This window comes from Lepidochelys kempii, chromosome 9 (genome assembly GCF_965140285.1).
Source record: "Lepidochelys kempii isolate rLepKem1 chromosome 9, rLepKem1.hap1, whole genome shotgun sequence".
Classification (NCBI taxonomy): Eukaryota; Metazoa; Chordata; order Testudines; family Cheloniidae; genus Lepidochelys; species Lepidochelys kempii.
The window spans coordinates 88,483,135-88,498,335 of NC_136388.1; the positions used below are offsets into that span (position 1 = coordinate 88,483,135).

Here is a 15,201-nt window from a genome sequence, read left to right on the forward strand (position 1 = left end):
GCAAACATATTTGAACCTTTTGTTTTCTAGGACAATCAATCAGAAAGAACGACCTGTGTTCAAAGCCAACCATGGATGCATTGTTTGACATCAATATTTCCAGCAAGTTAGATATTGGAAAGCCTCCTAAAATGACAGTTCTTACCTCTTTCTGTATCGTAGAGGTATACAAACTTTTCCCATTTGTAATGAGTCAGAAGGCTCAGGATGGCTCCTTTTAACGCTGGCCGCATCTGAATGACAAACTGCACATCTGCATCTGCTGGGAAGCTGGGTGTGACAAAGGAAGTGTGCAGAGCTCCACAAAATGATGTCAGTGTGTTCATGGACATCTGGTCATAGAATCCAAAGATGGCATAAACTCCTCTAGAAAACTGTGAACAAACTAACAAACAAAAAACAGAGATGTTACAATATGAAACCACCATGAAGCAGTGTTATATAATCAATGGGAGGGGTTGGGGGAAAAAAGGAAAATTGCAGTTCTGGTTGCGAAGTGTTCAGTGTCAGCCCAAGGAAAGTAACAAGCTCCAGAGTGGAAAGTCCCCTGCTCAGAAGTACTTGCTCTGAGCCCACCTGCCTTCATCCCCCAACGTTTAATGCAGAGATTGTCAACTCAAACATTCCAGCTAATCTCAGCCTCTAGGGACTATCCTGGAGAGAGGAGGAGGTCTCAAGATAGACAAGCCCTTTATCTCTGAGCTACACTGCATGTTCTATTTCATGTTCTTGAAAAGAACAGGAGTACTTGTGGCACCTTAGAGACTAACAAATTTATTTGAGCGTAAGCTTTCGTGGGCTACAGCCCACCTCATTGGATGCATAGAATGGAACATATAGTAAGAAGATGTATACACACATACAGAGAACATGAAAAGGTGGAGTAAGAGGCTAATTACTTAAGATGAGCTACTATTAGCAGGAGAAAAAAACTTTTGTAGTGATAATCAAGATGGCCCATTTAGACAGTTGACAAGAAGGTGTGAGGATACTTAACATGGGGAAATAGAAATTAATGTGTTAGTCTCTAAGGTGCCACAAGTACTCCTGTTCTTTTTGCGGATACAGACTAACATGGCTGCTACTCTGAAAACTGAAACCAGGCAGATGAGACACAAATATTTCAGCCACCCCTAATCATCACTCTTGCCTAGTAGCCACACATTTTACCTAGCAAGATGCAAGGGAAATGAATTACATATAAAAGAAGCCAGGTCTTCTACATGAAGATATATTGCTTTCCAAAATACTACACCGAAACATTCATTTTGACCACAAATGCTAACATTCAGAATCATTAAAGCCTGTTTATCTTAAAAAGGACTCTCCCCAATATCAGGTCCTTGACAAGGCAGCATAGATAACACCTTGAATAGCTACTCAACTGTGAGCATTTGATTTTCTTCCAGGAGACCCAGATGCAAAAATATAGGTGGCATTAAAGAATCTTTTTAAGAGCTTGACCATTGTAAATGGATGTGAGCAAAAGTGGATACCAACAGCAAATAATAGCAGCTGCTATTAGAGAGAAAAGAGGAAGGAATAAATAAAGCACCGACTTTAAAGAAAAGGTTTTCAAAAAGCCTCCACAGCAGTAAAAAGGAAAAGATACAAAGGCAACCACAGTACAACCAGCATTTATTCCTAGGGGTATGATGCACACAGGAATTAACACATTAACAAAAATGCATTTTTGTTAAACTATGTACCAGTAGGAAATAAAAACAGAAAGTCTGCTATAAAAAGTATCTGCTGAAGAAACAAATAAAAACAAACAGAGTTACAGGCAAAATGGAAGTGTATCAAAAAGAAGGGAAAAAATAAAGGCTCTATCAGAAATTATGACAGTATCAGGATCATTGTAACAGCTTAAACTATGTCAACGCTATAAGAAAATCTAGCGAGTTTGGGCATGATCCTGTGAGATGATGAGTGTCCTAACCTTCCACTGACTGAGCACCTTGTAGACTCAGACCCTTAATGCATTCTCATGGATCATGTACTGTAGAGAACACTTAAAGGAATACATTTGTGCTAAATGCCCTGTTCTTTTAAGTGTTCTTCTGGTCAGGGAAGCAAGAAGTGTGCTGTTGAAATCTGAAAACTGTTAGGTCCTCACCATCCCTTTCTGTCTTCTCTCTGCTCTGGGGATGGGGCCCAACAAAATGTAAACAACCATAGACATACAATCCCTGTAGCAATATGCTGTCACCCCACAATGTGAATGCACTGCTACTGCCCTCTACTGGCTACAATATCAGACCTGGTCAAATGTGTATCATCATGTCATCCTTTTGTGGATTCAACCTACAGATGACATAAACCTTAAAACAACTTGGCAGGTGTGAATCTTGCCGAGATTACTACTGCTAAATGAATAATGTTGAACTGGGCTGTACCCAACATATGTTTTCCCATTGTCATCCCAACATAGTTCTGTTATCATCAGCCTTCCTGATGCCATGGCAATAAGTGCACGGCTAGAACCTAGTCAGGTAAACACTTTAAGTGCTACATTGATGCAGCAATTTTGATTCTGAAAGGGTTTCAGCAGAAATTGATATATATGCCCAAAGAACTACAGAAAAACATTTTCCATAGATTTACGTGGTATCAAAGACAACTACAGACTAACACGGCTACCACTCTGAAACCTGCCTGACTTAGGGTACCAGTTCTTATTTTTGATCAGAATGAATGCTTGCAAGAAAACTGGCTTTACGTTCACAAGCTGCCAAATACTAAACCAACAGAAACAAAATTTAAAAATATCCTGTTTTTCCCCTTCATTGTAGAGCAACATTTAAGTTCCTGATCTTGAAAGTCCAGTGCCTTAGAATTCCCATCAAACTACCTTGTTTCTGTTATTTCACAAACAGAGGATATGCAGGGCTTGATTTTCAGAAGTACTTGAAAACTCACAACTTGGCTCAAATCTGTGGGTGCTGAGCACCTCTCAGATTAGGCCATGTAGTCCCCATCTCTTCAGCCAAATTCTCTCTCTCTTGCCATTTTAAAAAGTAGAATTAAATTGTGTCTGTGTTCTGACTGGCTCATCCCCACTTCTATGGGCATGGGTATTATGAGCAGGGAAGTTGTTTAGTGATTGTGGGCAGATTGGGTACATGACAGCATCTATGCCAAAAGATGCCTAAAAATCAACAGCAGGATATTGCCAGCCTGGAGCATCTTAGGACAGTTATTCACTACTTTGAAACTGCCTCTCACCTGATACTTGTAATTCTATTTTTCTTAGATACATTTGTTGGATCAAAGAATTTAGTTTTGTCTTAAAAGAAAAAGAGCATCTTTTATTTCTCCTGAATTATGTCTACTCACTACAACTCTACATATTTAATACTTTACAGAGTGACTTGATAAGCTACATTATTTCAGAATATCTTCATCTCTTAAAGCTTCCCTACTTCTTTCTTTGCAGCTTAAGACTTCTGATTACCTATTCAGCACACAGTGTAGGGTGCCAATTTAATTTTACTGGCCCATTTAAAGGGCAAATAAACTTTTATTTTTATAAGGGGAAGATAAAGGGACAGTTATCTTATCCTCAATGCTCATTTGCTTTTTTGAACTTCTAATTCTGTTATGATTTTGTAGCATAAAACTCTCTTTCACAGAGTGTTTTGCTCACCCATGGACTTACTGTAGCTGGCTTTCCAACAAATACATCTTTAACTGAATTTTAAATTTCCTTACCATTCTAATGCCATTAATCAATGAGCCACATTTAAAAGCAGGTGTATTAGCAAACTACACACCCAATTCTATTTTCCTCCCATATACAACTTTTCTACTGAATGCAGGGCCAGTTTTCATTATTATTATTTTTGATAGTTCAGCACAAATTGACTTATATTTGCTTTTCCTTATTGGAAATACAGAAACAGTCATACACAGAAAGGGACTGTTAAATAAGCAATTTTGTTGCAGCAAAAGACAATGCAATTAATTTTTAAGAAGCGATGTCAGAGGCAGGCTCATCACACCCGTAATTACTGATTCTATGAATTGCTTTCCCTCTTTACTCACTGCAATATAATCATTAATTCTAATATAGGAAAAGAAACACTAATAATTTAATTTTAGTATTTTAAGTGCAATGGGGGTGTGACAGGTTGGGTCATAGAAACCCCTTGGGACTGCCACCTGATGTGCTGAGATGACCTCTGAGCCTGTTTTCCCTGGCAGCCTGGGACTTCAGTACCATGTCTTGTTGAGCCAGACACGCTAGCCTGCTGCAAACACAGACCCAGGTCTGAACCACGTCCCCCACAAGCTGCAGGTTTAACTGAAAACAGCTTAAGAAGTGCTCCTGTCTCTAGCACCCAGATACCCAGTTCCCAGTGGGATCCAAACCCCCAAATAAATCCGTTTCACTGTGTATAAAGCTTATACAGGGTAAACTCATAAATTGTCCGCCCTCTAACAACACTGATAGAGAGATATGCACAGCTGTTTGCTCCCCCAGGAATTAATTGCTTACTCTGGGTTAATTATTAAACAAAAGTGATGTTATTAAATATAAAAAGTAGGATTTAAGTGGTTCCAAGTAGTAACAGACAGAATGAAGTTAGTTACCAAGCAAAATAAAACCAAAACACGCAAGTCTAAGCCTAATACAGTAGGAAACTAAATGCAGGTAAATCTCACCCTCAGAGATGTTCCAATAAGCTTCTTTCACAGACTGGACTCCTTCCTAGTCTGGGCCCAATCCTTTCCCCGGTACAGTTCTTGTTCCAGGTCAGGTGGTAGCTAGGGGATTTCTCATGACTGCAGCCCCTTTGTTCTCTTCCACCCCCTTATATGGCTTTGGCACAAGGCGGGAATCTTTTGTCTCTCTGGGTCCCCACCTCTCCTTCTAAATGGAAAAGCACCAGGTTAAAGATGGATTCTGGTACCACATGACATGGTCACATGTCCTGTAAGACCCCAAGCCTTCATTCTCCCCAGCCTGACTCACAGGAAGACTTGCAAGTGAACAGAGCCATCTACAGTCAATTGTCCTAGTTGATGGGAGCCATCAAGATTCTAAACCACCATTAATGGCCCACACTTTGCATAATTACAACAGGACCTCAGAGTTATATTTTATATTCCTAGTTTCAGAAACAAGAATGATACATACAAATAGGATGACCACACTCAGTAGATAAGCTTTGTAATCATACCTTAACAAGAGACCTTTTGCATGAAGCATAATCCAGTTACATTATATTCACACTCATTACCATATTTTCATAACATCATATGGAGTGCAACGTCATAGGGGGTTGTTCATCTGGCAAGGAGATGAAGTACAGTACAGTATTTGGTATGCACTCCCACAGAAGAGGGAGGATGTCTTAAATCTAATTTAGGAAGTAATTTTGGTAACAAATTTACAAATGAATAACAAATGAACAACATGAATCAACATAACATGTTGATGTTACATGCATCAGTAACAAATGAAGCAACATTATTAGTTATATGGAAAGGCCGGAATGATTTGAAAGTACAACAAGGAATGCAACACACATTTCTTATAACACAACAGCAGCATATATTTCAACACAGCATTTAACGCTACACACATATAGAGAAGGCTGATCCACAGAACTCTCCAAGTAAGTGTTTTGCCTATCCGATAACTAAACCCCTTTACCTTGCTGGTGATTCCCTAGCTTTCCTAATGCATTCATTATTGCTTATGACTATATGAGCCCCAGCAAAAATGACCTACCTGTACATTCCATACAGTCAGAACGTATTCGGCCTGAAAACAGTACAGCCATAAGTAGTACAAAGGTTGTCCATAGAAGAGAGAGAAGACAAAGTGTAATATTGCATCTGTGGCAACAGCTATGCTGTGAAGAGACACAGATAAACCAGTGGCAGCTGTATTAGATAAGCCACTGACACTAAACTGGGAGAAGAGGTAGATACGCTGGAGGGTAGGGATAGGATACAGAGGGACCTAGACAAATTAGAGGATTGGGCCAAAAGAAATCTGATGAGGTTCAACAAGAACAAATGCAGAGTCCTGCACTTAGGACGGAAGAATCCCATGCACCGCTACAGACCAGGTACCGAACAGCTCTGCAGCAGTTCTGCAGAAAAGGACCTAGGGGTTACAGTGGACAAGAAGCTGGATAAGAGTCAACTGTGTGCCGTTGTTGCCAAGAAGGCCAATGGCATTTTGGGATGTACAAGTAGGGACATTGCCAGCATATCGAGGGACATGATCGTTCCCCTCTATTCGACATTGGTGAGGCCTCATCTGGAGTACTGTGTCCAGTTTTGGGCCCCACACTACAAGAAGGATGTGGAAAAATTGGAAACATCCAGCGGGGGGCAACAAAAATCATTAGGGGACTGAAGCACATGACTTATGAGGAGAGGCTGAGGGAACTGGGATTGTTTAGTCTGCGGAAGAGAAGAATGAGGGGGAATTTGATAGCTGCTTTCAACTACCTGAAAGGGGGTTCCAAAGAGAATGGATCGAGACTGTTGTCAGTAGTACCAGATGACAGAACAAGGGGTAATGGTCTCAAATTGCAGTGGGAGAGGTTTAGGTTGGATATTAGGAAAAACTTTTTCACTAGGAGGGTGGTGAAACACTGGAATGCGTTACCTAAGGAGGTGGTGGAATCTCCTTCCTTAGAAGTTTTTAAGGTCAGGCTTGACAAAGCCCTGGCTGGGATGATTTAGTTGGGGATTGGTCCTGTTTTGAGCAGGGGGTTGGACTAGATGACCTCCTGAAGTCCCTTCCAACAGTGATATTCTATGATTCTATGAGTCTAAGCCCATAACCATCTATGTTTGTCCTCTGCAACAGACAGACCCACTGTTCCCATTTCTTTTGTTCACACTCAAGCTCATCTAGTAGCAATAACAAGCATAAAGTTAGGGAAGAGGAGAGCCATTTTAGCACGAGGTAATACAGAGAAGCAGCATAATACAAGAATAGTTGAGACACCCCCGCTAACAGGATAAGAAGTTAACTGCCATTTGTCTCCACTCATATGGCATAAGCGATGAGATGGCAGAAACTGATGAATCCTTAAGGATGTCAAGAGAAGATGAAGAACTTTAGGTTCATGCAGGTTTGAAGTGATTCCCATCAAGGGAAGAAAATGTTTGTAGGGCTAACAAATGTAGCACCCAAGAACACAAGGGGTATATTTACACTGAACACTAAACCTGGGTTCCGACTCAGGTTTGAGCTCAATCCTCTTTTCTTTCCACACACAAATCAGTTTGACTCGGGTCAGCAATTGCTCAGGATCCATGTCCTAGGACCCTGCTAGGGGTCAGAGCCTGAGTCCTGCTGGATTCAGGTTCAAAGCCTGTCATTTTGCACTGTGGACATACCTCAAGCTGCAGATCTGACTCAGAAGTGTAGTATGGACTCGTTAGCTTGGCTGTGAGACGTAGGCCTAGCAACTGTAAGCCCAGGTTTACAATGCAGTGTGTATGCTCAAACAAGGACTTGGAAACAGTCTCCACAAGCCTGGGTCTCAAAAACCCTGGGTTTACAATGCAGCGTAGACATAGCCTAATCTGTCAGGGCTATGTAGGGTGTCTTCACATTCCACCACCACCACCAATTTGATATAATTACCCTAGGTACACATTTCCTTTCTAATGCTCGGACATTCATAGAAAAGGCCAGATGGGACCATTAGTTCATCTAGTCTGACCTCCTGTATCCCACAGGCCATTAAATTTCACCCAGCTTCTCCTGTATTGAGACCAACAACTTGTGTTTGACTAAAACATCTGGTCCAGAAAGACATGGTTTGACTGTAACACTTCTTAAATGTACTGTACTTTAGCAGGAAAGAGAAACATATTGATTAGACCAGGTTCCTGGTCGCTCCATGTTTAACAGACTTCTTTCCCACAAACAAATCCCCGATGGAGCACTCAAAAGCAGTTGATTTGCCCAAGCTGAAGCCTGAACCTCATTTCACCAAAAGGAAACCAGAGTCCAACTTCCACATCAGAATCCCAGCCTCCCAATCCCACCCACAAGAGTGTTCCATGCAGAATGCTGTGGTTACACCTGATTTCCAGACTGCAGGTTCCTAGGAAGGCTCTAGGGGACAGAGCCTCACAAAGGTGCCTGAGTCTTTCCAAGTGGTTATTGGTGGTCTTGCTGTTCCTTTGATTTTTGTTTTCTAACACTATTTAGTTCTTGCAGCTTCTTGTGGATTATGAATATTCATGACACAGGGAGTTTGTATTAGTTGTGACATTTCTGCAGTCTGTTAGGTGGAAGCTGACAGTATAGCCCTGGTTAGGGAAAAAACTGGCAATTTCTCCTCAAGTGCAGGTTCTTTTCTCTGAGGTCTTTAGTTAAACCAAACCAAATCACCTGCTTTCAGCTACAGACAATTGGTGTGTCATTGGGGAGATTTATAAGGGTTATTTTTTTTAAACTGTGGATAAAACCAACAATACTGACAAGATGATGAGTGAATTTTAGCCTGTTTGTTCCATTCAATGATGTCACTAATAGCCAATTTTTAAAGGTTAGAATGGAGTCCTTACACACCTGGCTTATAGTGTACTTAAGAAGAGACGGAATACTGTTAGAATGGGTACTGGAGACTAGGATTTCTGGACCTAATTCCCACCTTCACCCCAACTCATTGTGTAACCTTGGACAAGTTACTTCACCTCTCTCTACCTCAGTTTCCTTCTTGGAAAAATGGGCATAATAAAACTTACCTACGTCACAATGGCATTGTCAGGCAAGCATTACTGTAATTCTCCTGTATTTCTCACAAAACAGATTCTTCAGTTTTATGCTCCCCATTTCCCTGAACCTGGGATTGTCATAGGGTGGCCCCACCAAGAGCACCCTCCTGCGGCAGGCTAACACAGAACAGGCACACCTGCTTCAATTTCTCCTTCAGTGGTTCCCAGAAACTCCACGCAAGCTTTCTTGACTCACTGACACCTTATCTTCTCCATCAGAAACCTGATGGAAATAATGTGATGAAATGCAGACATCCACCATAATGATCCAGGCCAGATTCAAACCATTGACCTCGCTGTGAAAGTCTCCCTTCCCCCAAACCTTTGAACCTTCCAGTCACCTTGAGATTATTCATTCTTCACAAATTTATGTTTGATTTACGCCAACCGACTTCATTGCGTTCAACAAGTAGAACACCAACAATAAAAATCTGCCTGCCATATGTACTAATAAAAGCAAGGCAATCTGTGAGCTTTGGTGTTTTCAAAATTAGCACATTTTAAATGTCCTATGTAATGTGCACGACATTCACAAACACTGCAATTTTAATCGTTTGAAAAACCCCCCAAAAAACAACAACTGCCCTCTCTCTGCCCTTACTGGCGCCCCTTTACCTTCTTCAGAAATTCCAAGAAATATGAATCATGTTTTCAACTTTCTGAAATTTATTTTTGGAGTAGTGATAGGAAGTGTTGCAAAGGGAAATGGGGTTTGGAATGACTGGAAGCATGCTGTGTTATGTTTGTTGCCATCACTTGGTCACTTGCTATTTAGTAACTTAGCTGCTTACAAAGATAAAAATTATGTAGAATTTGGGCCATTACACTGTCTTTACTTGTAGCTTATTGTCCCAAAGCTAACAATTATGTAGAAGCTGGAGAAAGTATGCATAAAATGAGTACTTTGGCCTACAACCTGCTAAAGTTTAACAAAAGCTCTTGAAATTCTTTATATTCCTACCTCCTCTACAATGCTTAGGAACCCAAGAGTGCTACCTTCTACTTCCTAACTCAAATTTCTGTTTTCTCAAAATGTCTGATCAGAGCATCTCTTTTGCTAGGCCCCAAATGTATAAGCATTGCTTGTCTTTATCCTGGGAAGTTTGATACTTGTTAGATGTTAAACTGTGCAGGATTCAGCATGTTATAAGAATATTCCTTGTCAAAGGATATTAAACAGATTACCAGGGCCAAATACAAAAGGTAATCTGTTGGAGGTTTAGGGAACCAAAATGGAGGTTTAAAGATTAAACTAGATTAAAGGTGAGAGGAATGAGAACCTGACAGACTATCAATTAATTTTTTCTTGGAGGATTTCAAAATGAATTAAGCATCTGAGGACCATACTTTAATATGTGCTGCTTAGGATATTTCTGGATCTTGCCTAGAAGGATTTATTATTCTTATTAAAATGTTAACAAGGGTTAGTACTCATTGTGCTAAACAATGTTAACATTCCACAATATTCATTAATTTATTTTATTTCCCAGAATGTTCAATTACATTGCAATAAATTACAATGAAACCTCTGATTTATCTCAGGAAGACGATGTCAAAGGGCCACTCTGAAATACGACAGAGACAGGTTGGGTAAGTTAATATCTTTTATTGAAACAATTTCTGTTGGTGAAAGGAACAAGGTTTCGAGCTCCACAGAGGCCTTCTTCCAGTCTAGGAAAGGTAATCCGAACAACACTGCAAACACTTCTTAAACTTGCATTTCTACTTAAATACTGTAGGCTCCATTGCAGCACTTAGTTTTTTAAAAACGTGCACTGGGTTTCAATTTTGCACTGTGTTATGCTCAACGAAGGTTTCTTATTTGCAACTTGTGATGTGGCTTATTATTTATTATAAATAAATCCTTGGAAGTGTCATGACACTGTTTAAAAAACTCATTAAATCATTGCACAATGCATGAAAAAAATCCTTATTAAAAGTACCAGGAATCCTTACACAAACCCATGCATAAAGCATGATAAAATCCCTGTGCAAAAGGCATGCACCTCTCCTCCCCACAATCTATTCACAACAACACCCTAGCCTCAAAGTAAAAGCACAGCACATCCCTAATCTTGTGCCCTGACCCACTGCAACATTTGTCAGAGGCTACCTCCCTGGCTGTTCATAATGTGCTTCAAGTCTGCTCACCTCCTCTGCCCACCCTTTGTCAAGGCTCTCTGCCTTGCTCTCACAGACATAGCATGAAAGACAGTACGCAGATATTGCTTAGCAGCTGCCAGCCATGATATCAGCCACCTCCATCTCCACTACAGCCTTCCAAATTCCCATTACACTGTCACTCTGCAGCTACTCAGGATATAGTTACCTGAGGCTTCAGAAGCCAGGGAGGCAGAGGGTAAGGTGGGCCTCCCAGAATGTGAATCACAACAGCAGTGGTCCTGGGAGTGAAAGTTCATTGCAGAAAACAAGCCAGAATTTCAAAAGATCCAGACATCATGGACCTTTCCAGACTACCCTATGTTAATTTTGGTGAGCCTACCACAGTGATCAGCCACACCTTACAACACCATGGACAAATAGCCCTTCCTGCTGATGAAGGCATGTGAAGGAGCCACAGAATAGGCATGTGTCCCCCATCAATGGAGTCAGTACAATTTGGGAATCCCAACCATGCAAATCCATCAATGGCCTCCTGTGCATTACCAAGCTTAATCACACCGGGGGAGAGCACCCTTTTGATAGCAGGGCACAGCTCATGACAGCAGTCCTGACAGAGGACTACCAACACCAAACTGGTTAGCTACTGACCAGTAGTTGTCAGGGGTGGCAAGCTTCCCATTAGTGATGGTCACACACTTCTGTGCACTGAGGAGAGTTTTCATGTTGGTGTTATGGTGCTGTGGCTCCAGGGTGAACTCCACACAGATTTCTAGACCACCACTGCCAGTCACCCCGGGTCTGCACCACTAACCAATCCCACCACTCAGGGCTAGTTAGTGTTTGAGTCCAGAAGTGGCTGCTCACCGAATGAAGCCGCTCCAGGAAAAGTTTATGAAAAAGAGACTGCTCAGTTTCATTCTCCTTCTCGACGGGTGCCTGTATCACGCTGCCTCTCAAGTCATCACGCATCTGAGATACAGGTGTATCAGCTGTTCATATTAATGACCATCAGTTCACAACTCTCAGCAGCATTTACTCATGCTGACTGGCTGGCACTGGCTCACAAATAGATGAATAATGGGATGAAAGGAGAGGACTCATGGGAAGTTTTTAGTTTGACCGCAAGTCCCAGAATTCCAGTGTCTTATGGCAGGCATATGTGCAGCAAGACAAATCTCAGAATGCATACAGTCTAGCAGCAAAACAATGCACCATAAGGTTTTTGTCCAGAAAACGGAGTTCTTATTTCAATACGTAGCACTGTGTGGACACAATGACCCTAAAGGGAAGGAGCTTAACCCAAGAGAACAAAGCGGAGTGGACACGCTGCTTGCAAAACAGTTATTCTGGATCACGTAACATGGATAAACATAAGCTAAAACTTTCAGTCGACAATCCCTTACTGCCAATGCACATGGGTGTAAGCGAGCAAAGAATCAGGTTCAGTTAGTTTAACTTCCTTTTAAATAACCTTTCAAAAGATCGACTTGCCACATGCAGTGAAGTGGAACTTAGTATGCAACTGCAGTTAGAAATTGTAAATAATGCCTTGTTTTAAGTGAAATTTGCCCAAGACCTACCAAATAGAAATGTATTAAGTTTGTGCATTTCTAATTTGCTATAGGTTAATTTGCAATATGCTCCTGTTTTATAATTTAATGATTCTGACTTTTAACTTGCAAATATCACGGTCAAATTTCAGTTTCAATTTAGAATAAACATTTGTTCTCTGTGTTAATACCAATATAATAGTCATTTAGGGATTTATACTCACGAGGAAATATTTGTTTTACTGAACTTACAGAATCTAATATCATGGTGAGATGCTAGGAATGGGGCAATACCATAATTTGTATTTACCTATCTCAAGTATTTCTATACTGTCCACCACAATAGTGTATAAGCATGAGCATCAATATTGTGATGAGGCAAACCGTTCTTTGTTTAATGTAGAACAAGTCATGGATTGTATATCGGATTAGTATTGTTCACCTTCACCCGCTGAACGTTCCAAGGTTATGAAGGCTGATTTCCCAGCAGACCAGACTCTCTGACAACAATCTTTACAACGTCGGCATCAGGGCAGTTTATTTTTGAATATGATGGTTGTGGTATTCCGCGAAGTAGATTTCTTTGGTGAACTGGGGTAGCACAGCTTTTCAGACAGATTAATAATTTAAGTGAAGTGTCTCTTCAGACTATAATATAAAGGGACAAGAGGCCACATTTTCCATGAACAAAAGATTTTTTTGTACTAATACTGCCTCTTTTGATTGTATGTTTTAATCAACGTGAACAAATCCAGGCCTTTCTTCCAACCAGCGTGTTATCAGTCCGAGCAAAACCTTTCTATATAACAATAGAAAGGAAGCATGCAATAAAACAGAAATGTACTGAATAAAATGTAGTGATTTTCTTTTATGTGAATTTAATGATTGTGAAAGGTAGCAAACTGAAAGACACAAAGTCTTAAATACTCCATTAGTGCCACAGAAAAGGGACAGGAAATGGAGCAATTCTTCCCAACTGTGCCAGACCAGTCTGTCTGACCCCCTGTTCTGGAGGGATTACCTATAAGAAGGGAAAAGGTAATTCTGTCTCTTTGAATTATTCACCTCTTGTGCACTCTTTTGAAGCCACCAGTGAATCTGTGCTGAATAAACACAGGAAGAATTCTTAAAATATTTCAGATTGCTTGCACATCTTGATGGGAAGGAAGAAGAAGACACTTCTAAATCCTTTTTTGAGGTTAGGAGAATAGTTCTGACTCTGCAAGTTGCCATCTATGTATACTGCAGACCTTTGACTCACATGGTTTTCTGCAGAAGTAACAGAAGTCCACAGACAATGTTGAATATGGCACTATAGATGAGGTGTTTTTAAAAGAAAGCAATCAGGAAGCACGCAGTCAGATTGCAATTGGTCCAATAAAGAATGCACTCAGTCCATATTTTAAGAGGTCTTGATGCTTGTGTAAAAAAAAATACAACCCCTAGATCCCTACATTACACATGACCCTTCCAAATGTGACACTGGGACAAAGCCTGCTGTGTTTAGCATGGGTCAGATTGCAATACAGTTACTCACTCTGGTTTCAATAGTTCCTCACTCCACATTTAGTCCCAACAAAGTTATTGGGATTACTTGTGAAGTAAGATGCTACTCATTGGGAGCCAGGCTATATCAATCGAGCGCTATCGAAACAGTCCTAAAATGAAGTCCCATTGAGATTATTCCCATTAAGTAAATCAACCTAGATTTGGCTCACTGTCTTGTTATGATAGCGTCTTCCCGTAGTTCAAGAAGTAGTTTTGTGCTATGCCAGCGTCCTTCTCCCCTTCAGAGGTGCTGGAACAATTTGTATAGTGGGGGAGCTGAGAGTCACTGAACCAAACTGCTAACCCTGTATATCAGTGTTTCCCAAACTTCAGACGCTGCTTGTTCAGGGAAAGCCCCTGGCGGGCCCGGACGGTTTGTTTATCTGCTGCATCCGCAGGTTCGGCCGATCACGGCTCCCACTGGCCGCGGTTCGCTGTGCCCGGCCAATGGGGGCTGCGGGAAGTGGTGTGGGCCAAAGGATGTACTGGCTGCCGCTTCCTGCGGCCCCCATTAGCTGGGCACAGTGAACCGCAGCTAGTGGAAGCCACCATCAGCTGAACCTGCGGACGCGGCAGGGGCTTTCCCTGAACAAGCGGCAGACCAAGTTTTGGAAACACTGCTGTATATAATGGAAACCACTTCAAGCCAGAGGGAGCGGCAGCACCCCCCAGCACTCCTAGTTCCAGCATCTCTGCTTCCCGAGTATGTCTAGTTTTCCATGTCAAACTGGAAATAAAGTCAGTTTTAAAGTGACGAGTTAAAAACAGTTTCAGGTACTACATTCAGCCCAAGTCCTCCCAGCCAATTTTTGTGGTTTTACAATTACATTTTTCTATTTTTTTTTAATGTCTCTCTCTTCTGTCACTGTATAAAAAGACCCAGATGAACAAAGGGGGAACTAATTGGCTAATGTAGAAGGGAAACCTGGTGACAATTTGCTGTCACTATGCAAAAAATAAACAGAAAAATAGAGACTTTTTTGTCTCTCTCTTTCAGTTTCAGTGACCTTGATGCTCCTTGTAAAGACAGACATTTCAGACTGCATAAGTGTGCTTGAGAAATTCACAATATCTCTAATCAAATTGCCTGCAGGATTTGAGTCTATGTAATAGCCACTAAAGATTATTCACTCTTCCTAGCTTTAGCACTACTGCAGATGTAAGTAGCTGCTCAGGATCTTTGTACCATTACTTCATTTCACGTTTAATCTGCAGG

The 15,201-nt window shown here is 41.1% G+C and overlaps 1 protein-coding gene across 5 annotated transcripts in view; it reads right to left on the reverse strand.

The window, feature by feature from the left end:
* GRIA3 (glutamate ionotropic receptor AMPA type subunit 3) overlaps positions 1-15,201 on the reverse strand; it is a 223,961-nt gene that overhangs the window by 183,232 nt on the left and 25,528 nt on the right. For all 5 annotated transcript variants that reach the window (XM_073361295.2, XM_073361293.2, XM_073361296.2 and 2 more), the window contains exon 3: positions 146-385. In XM_073361295.2, coding sequence (XP_073217396.2) covers positions 146-385 — 240 coding nt within the window. The remainder of the gene's footprint in view (positions 1-145; positions 386-15,201) is intronic.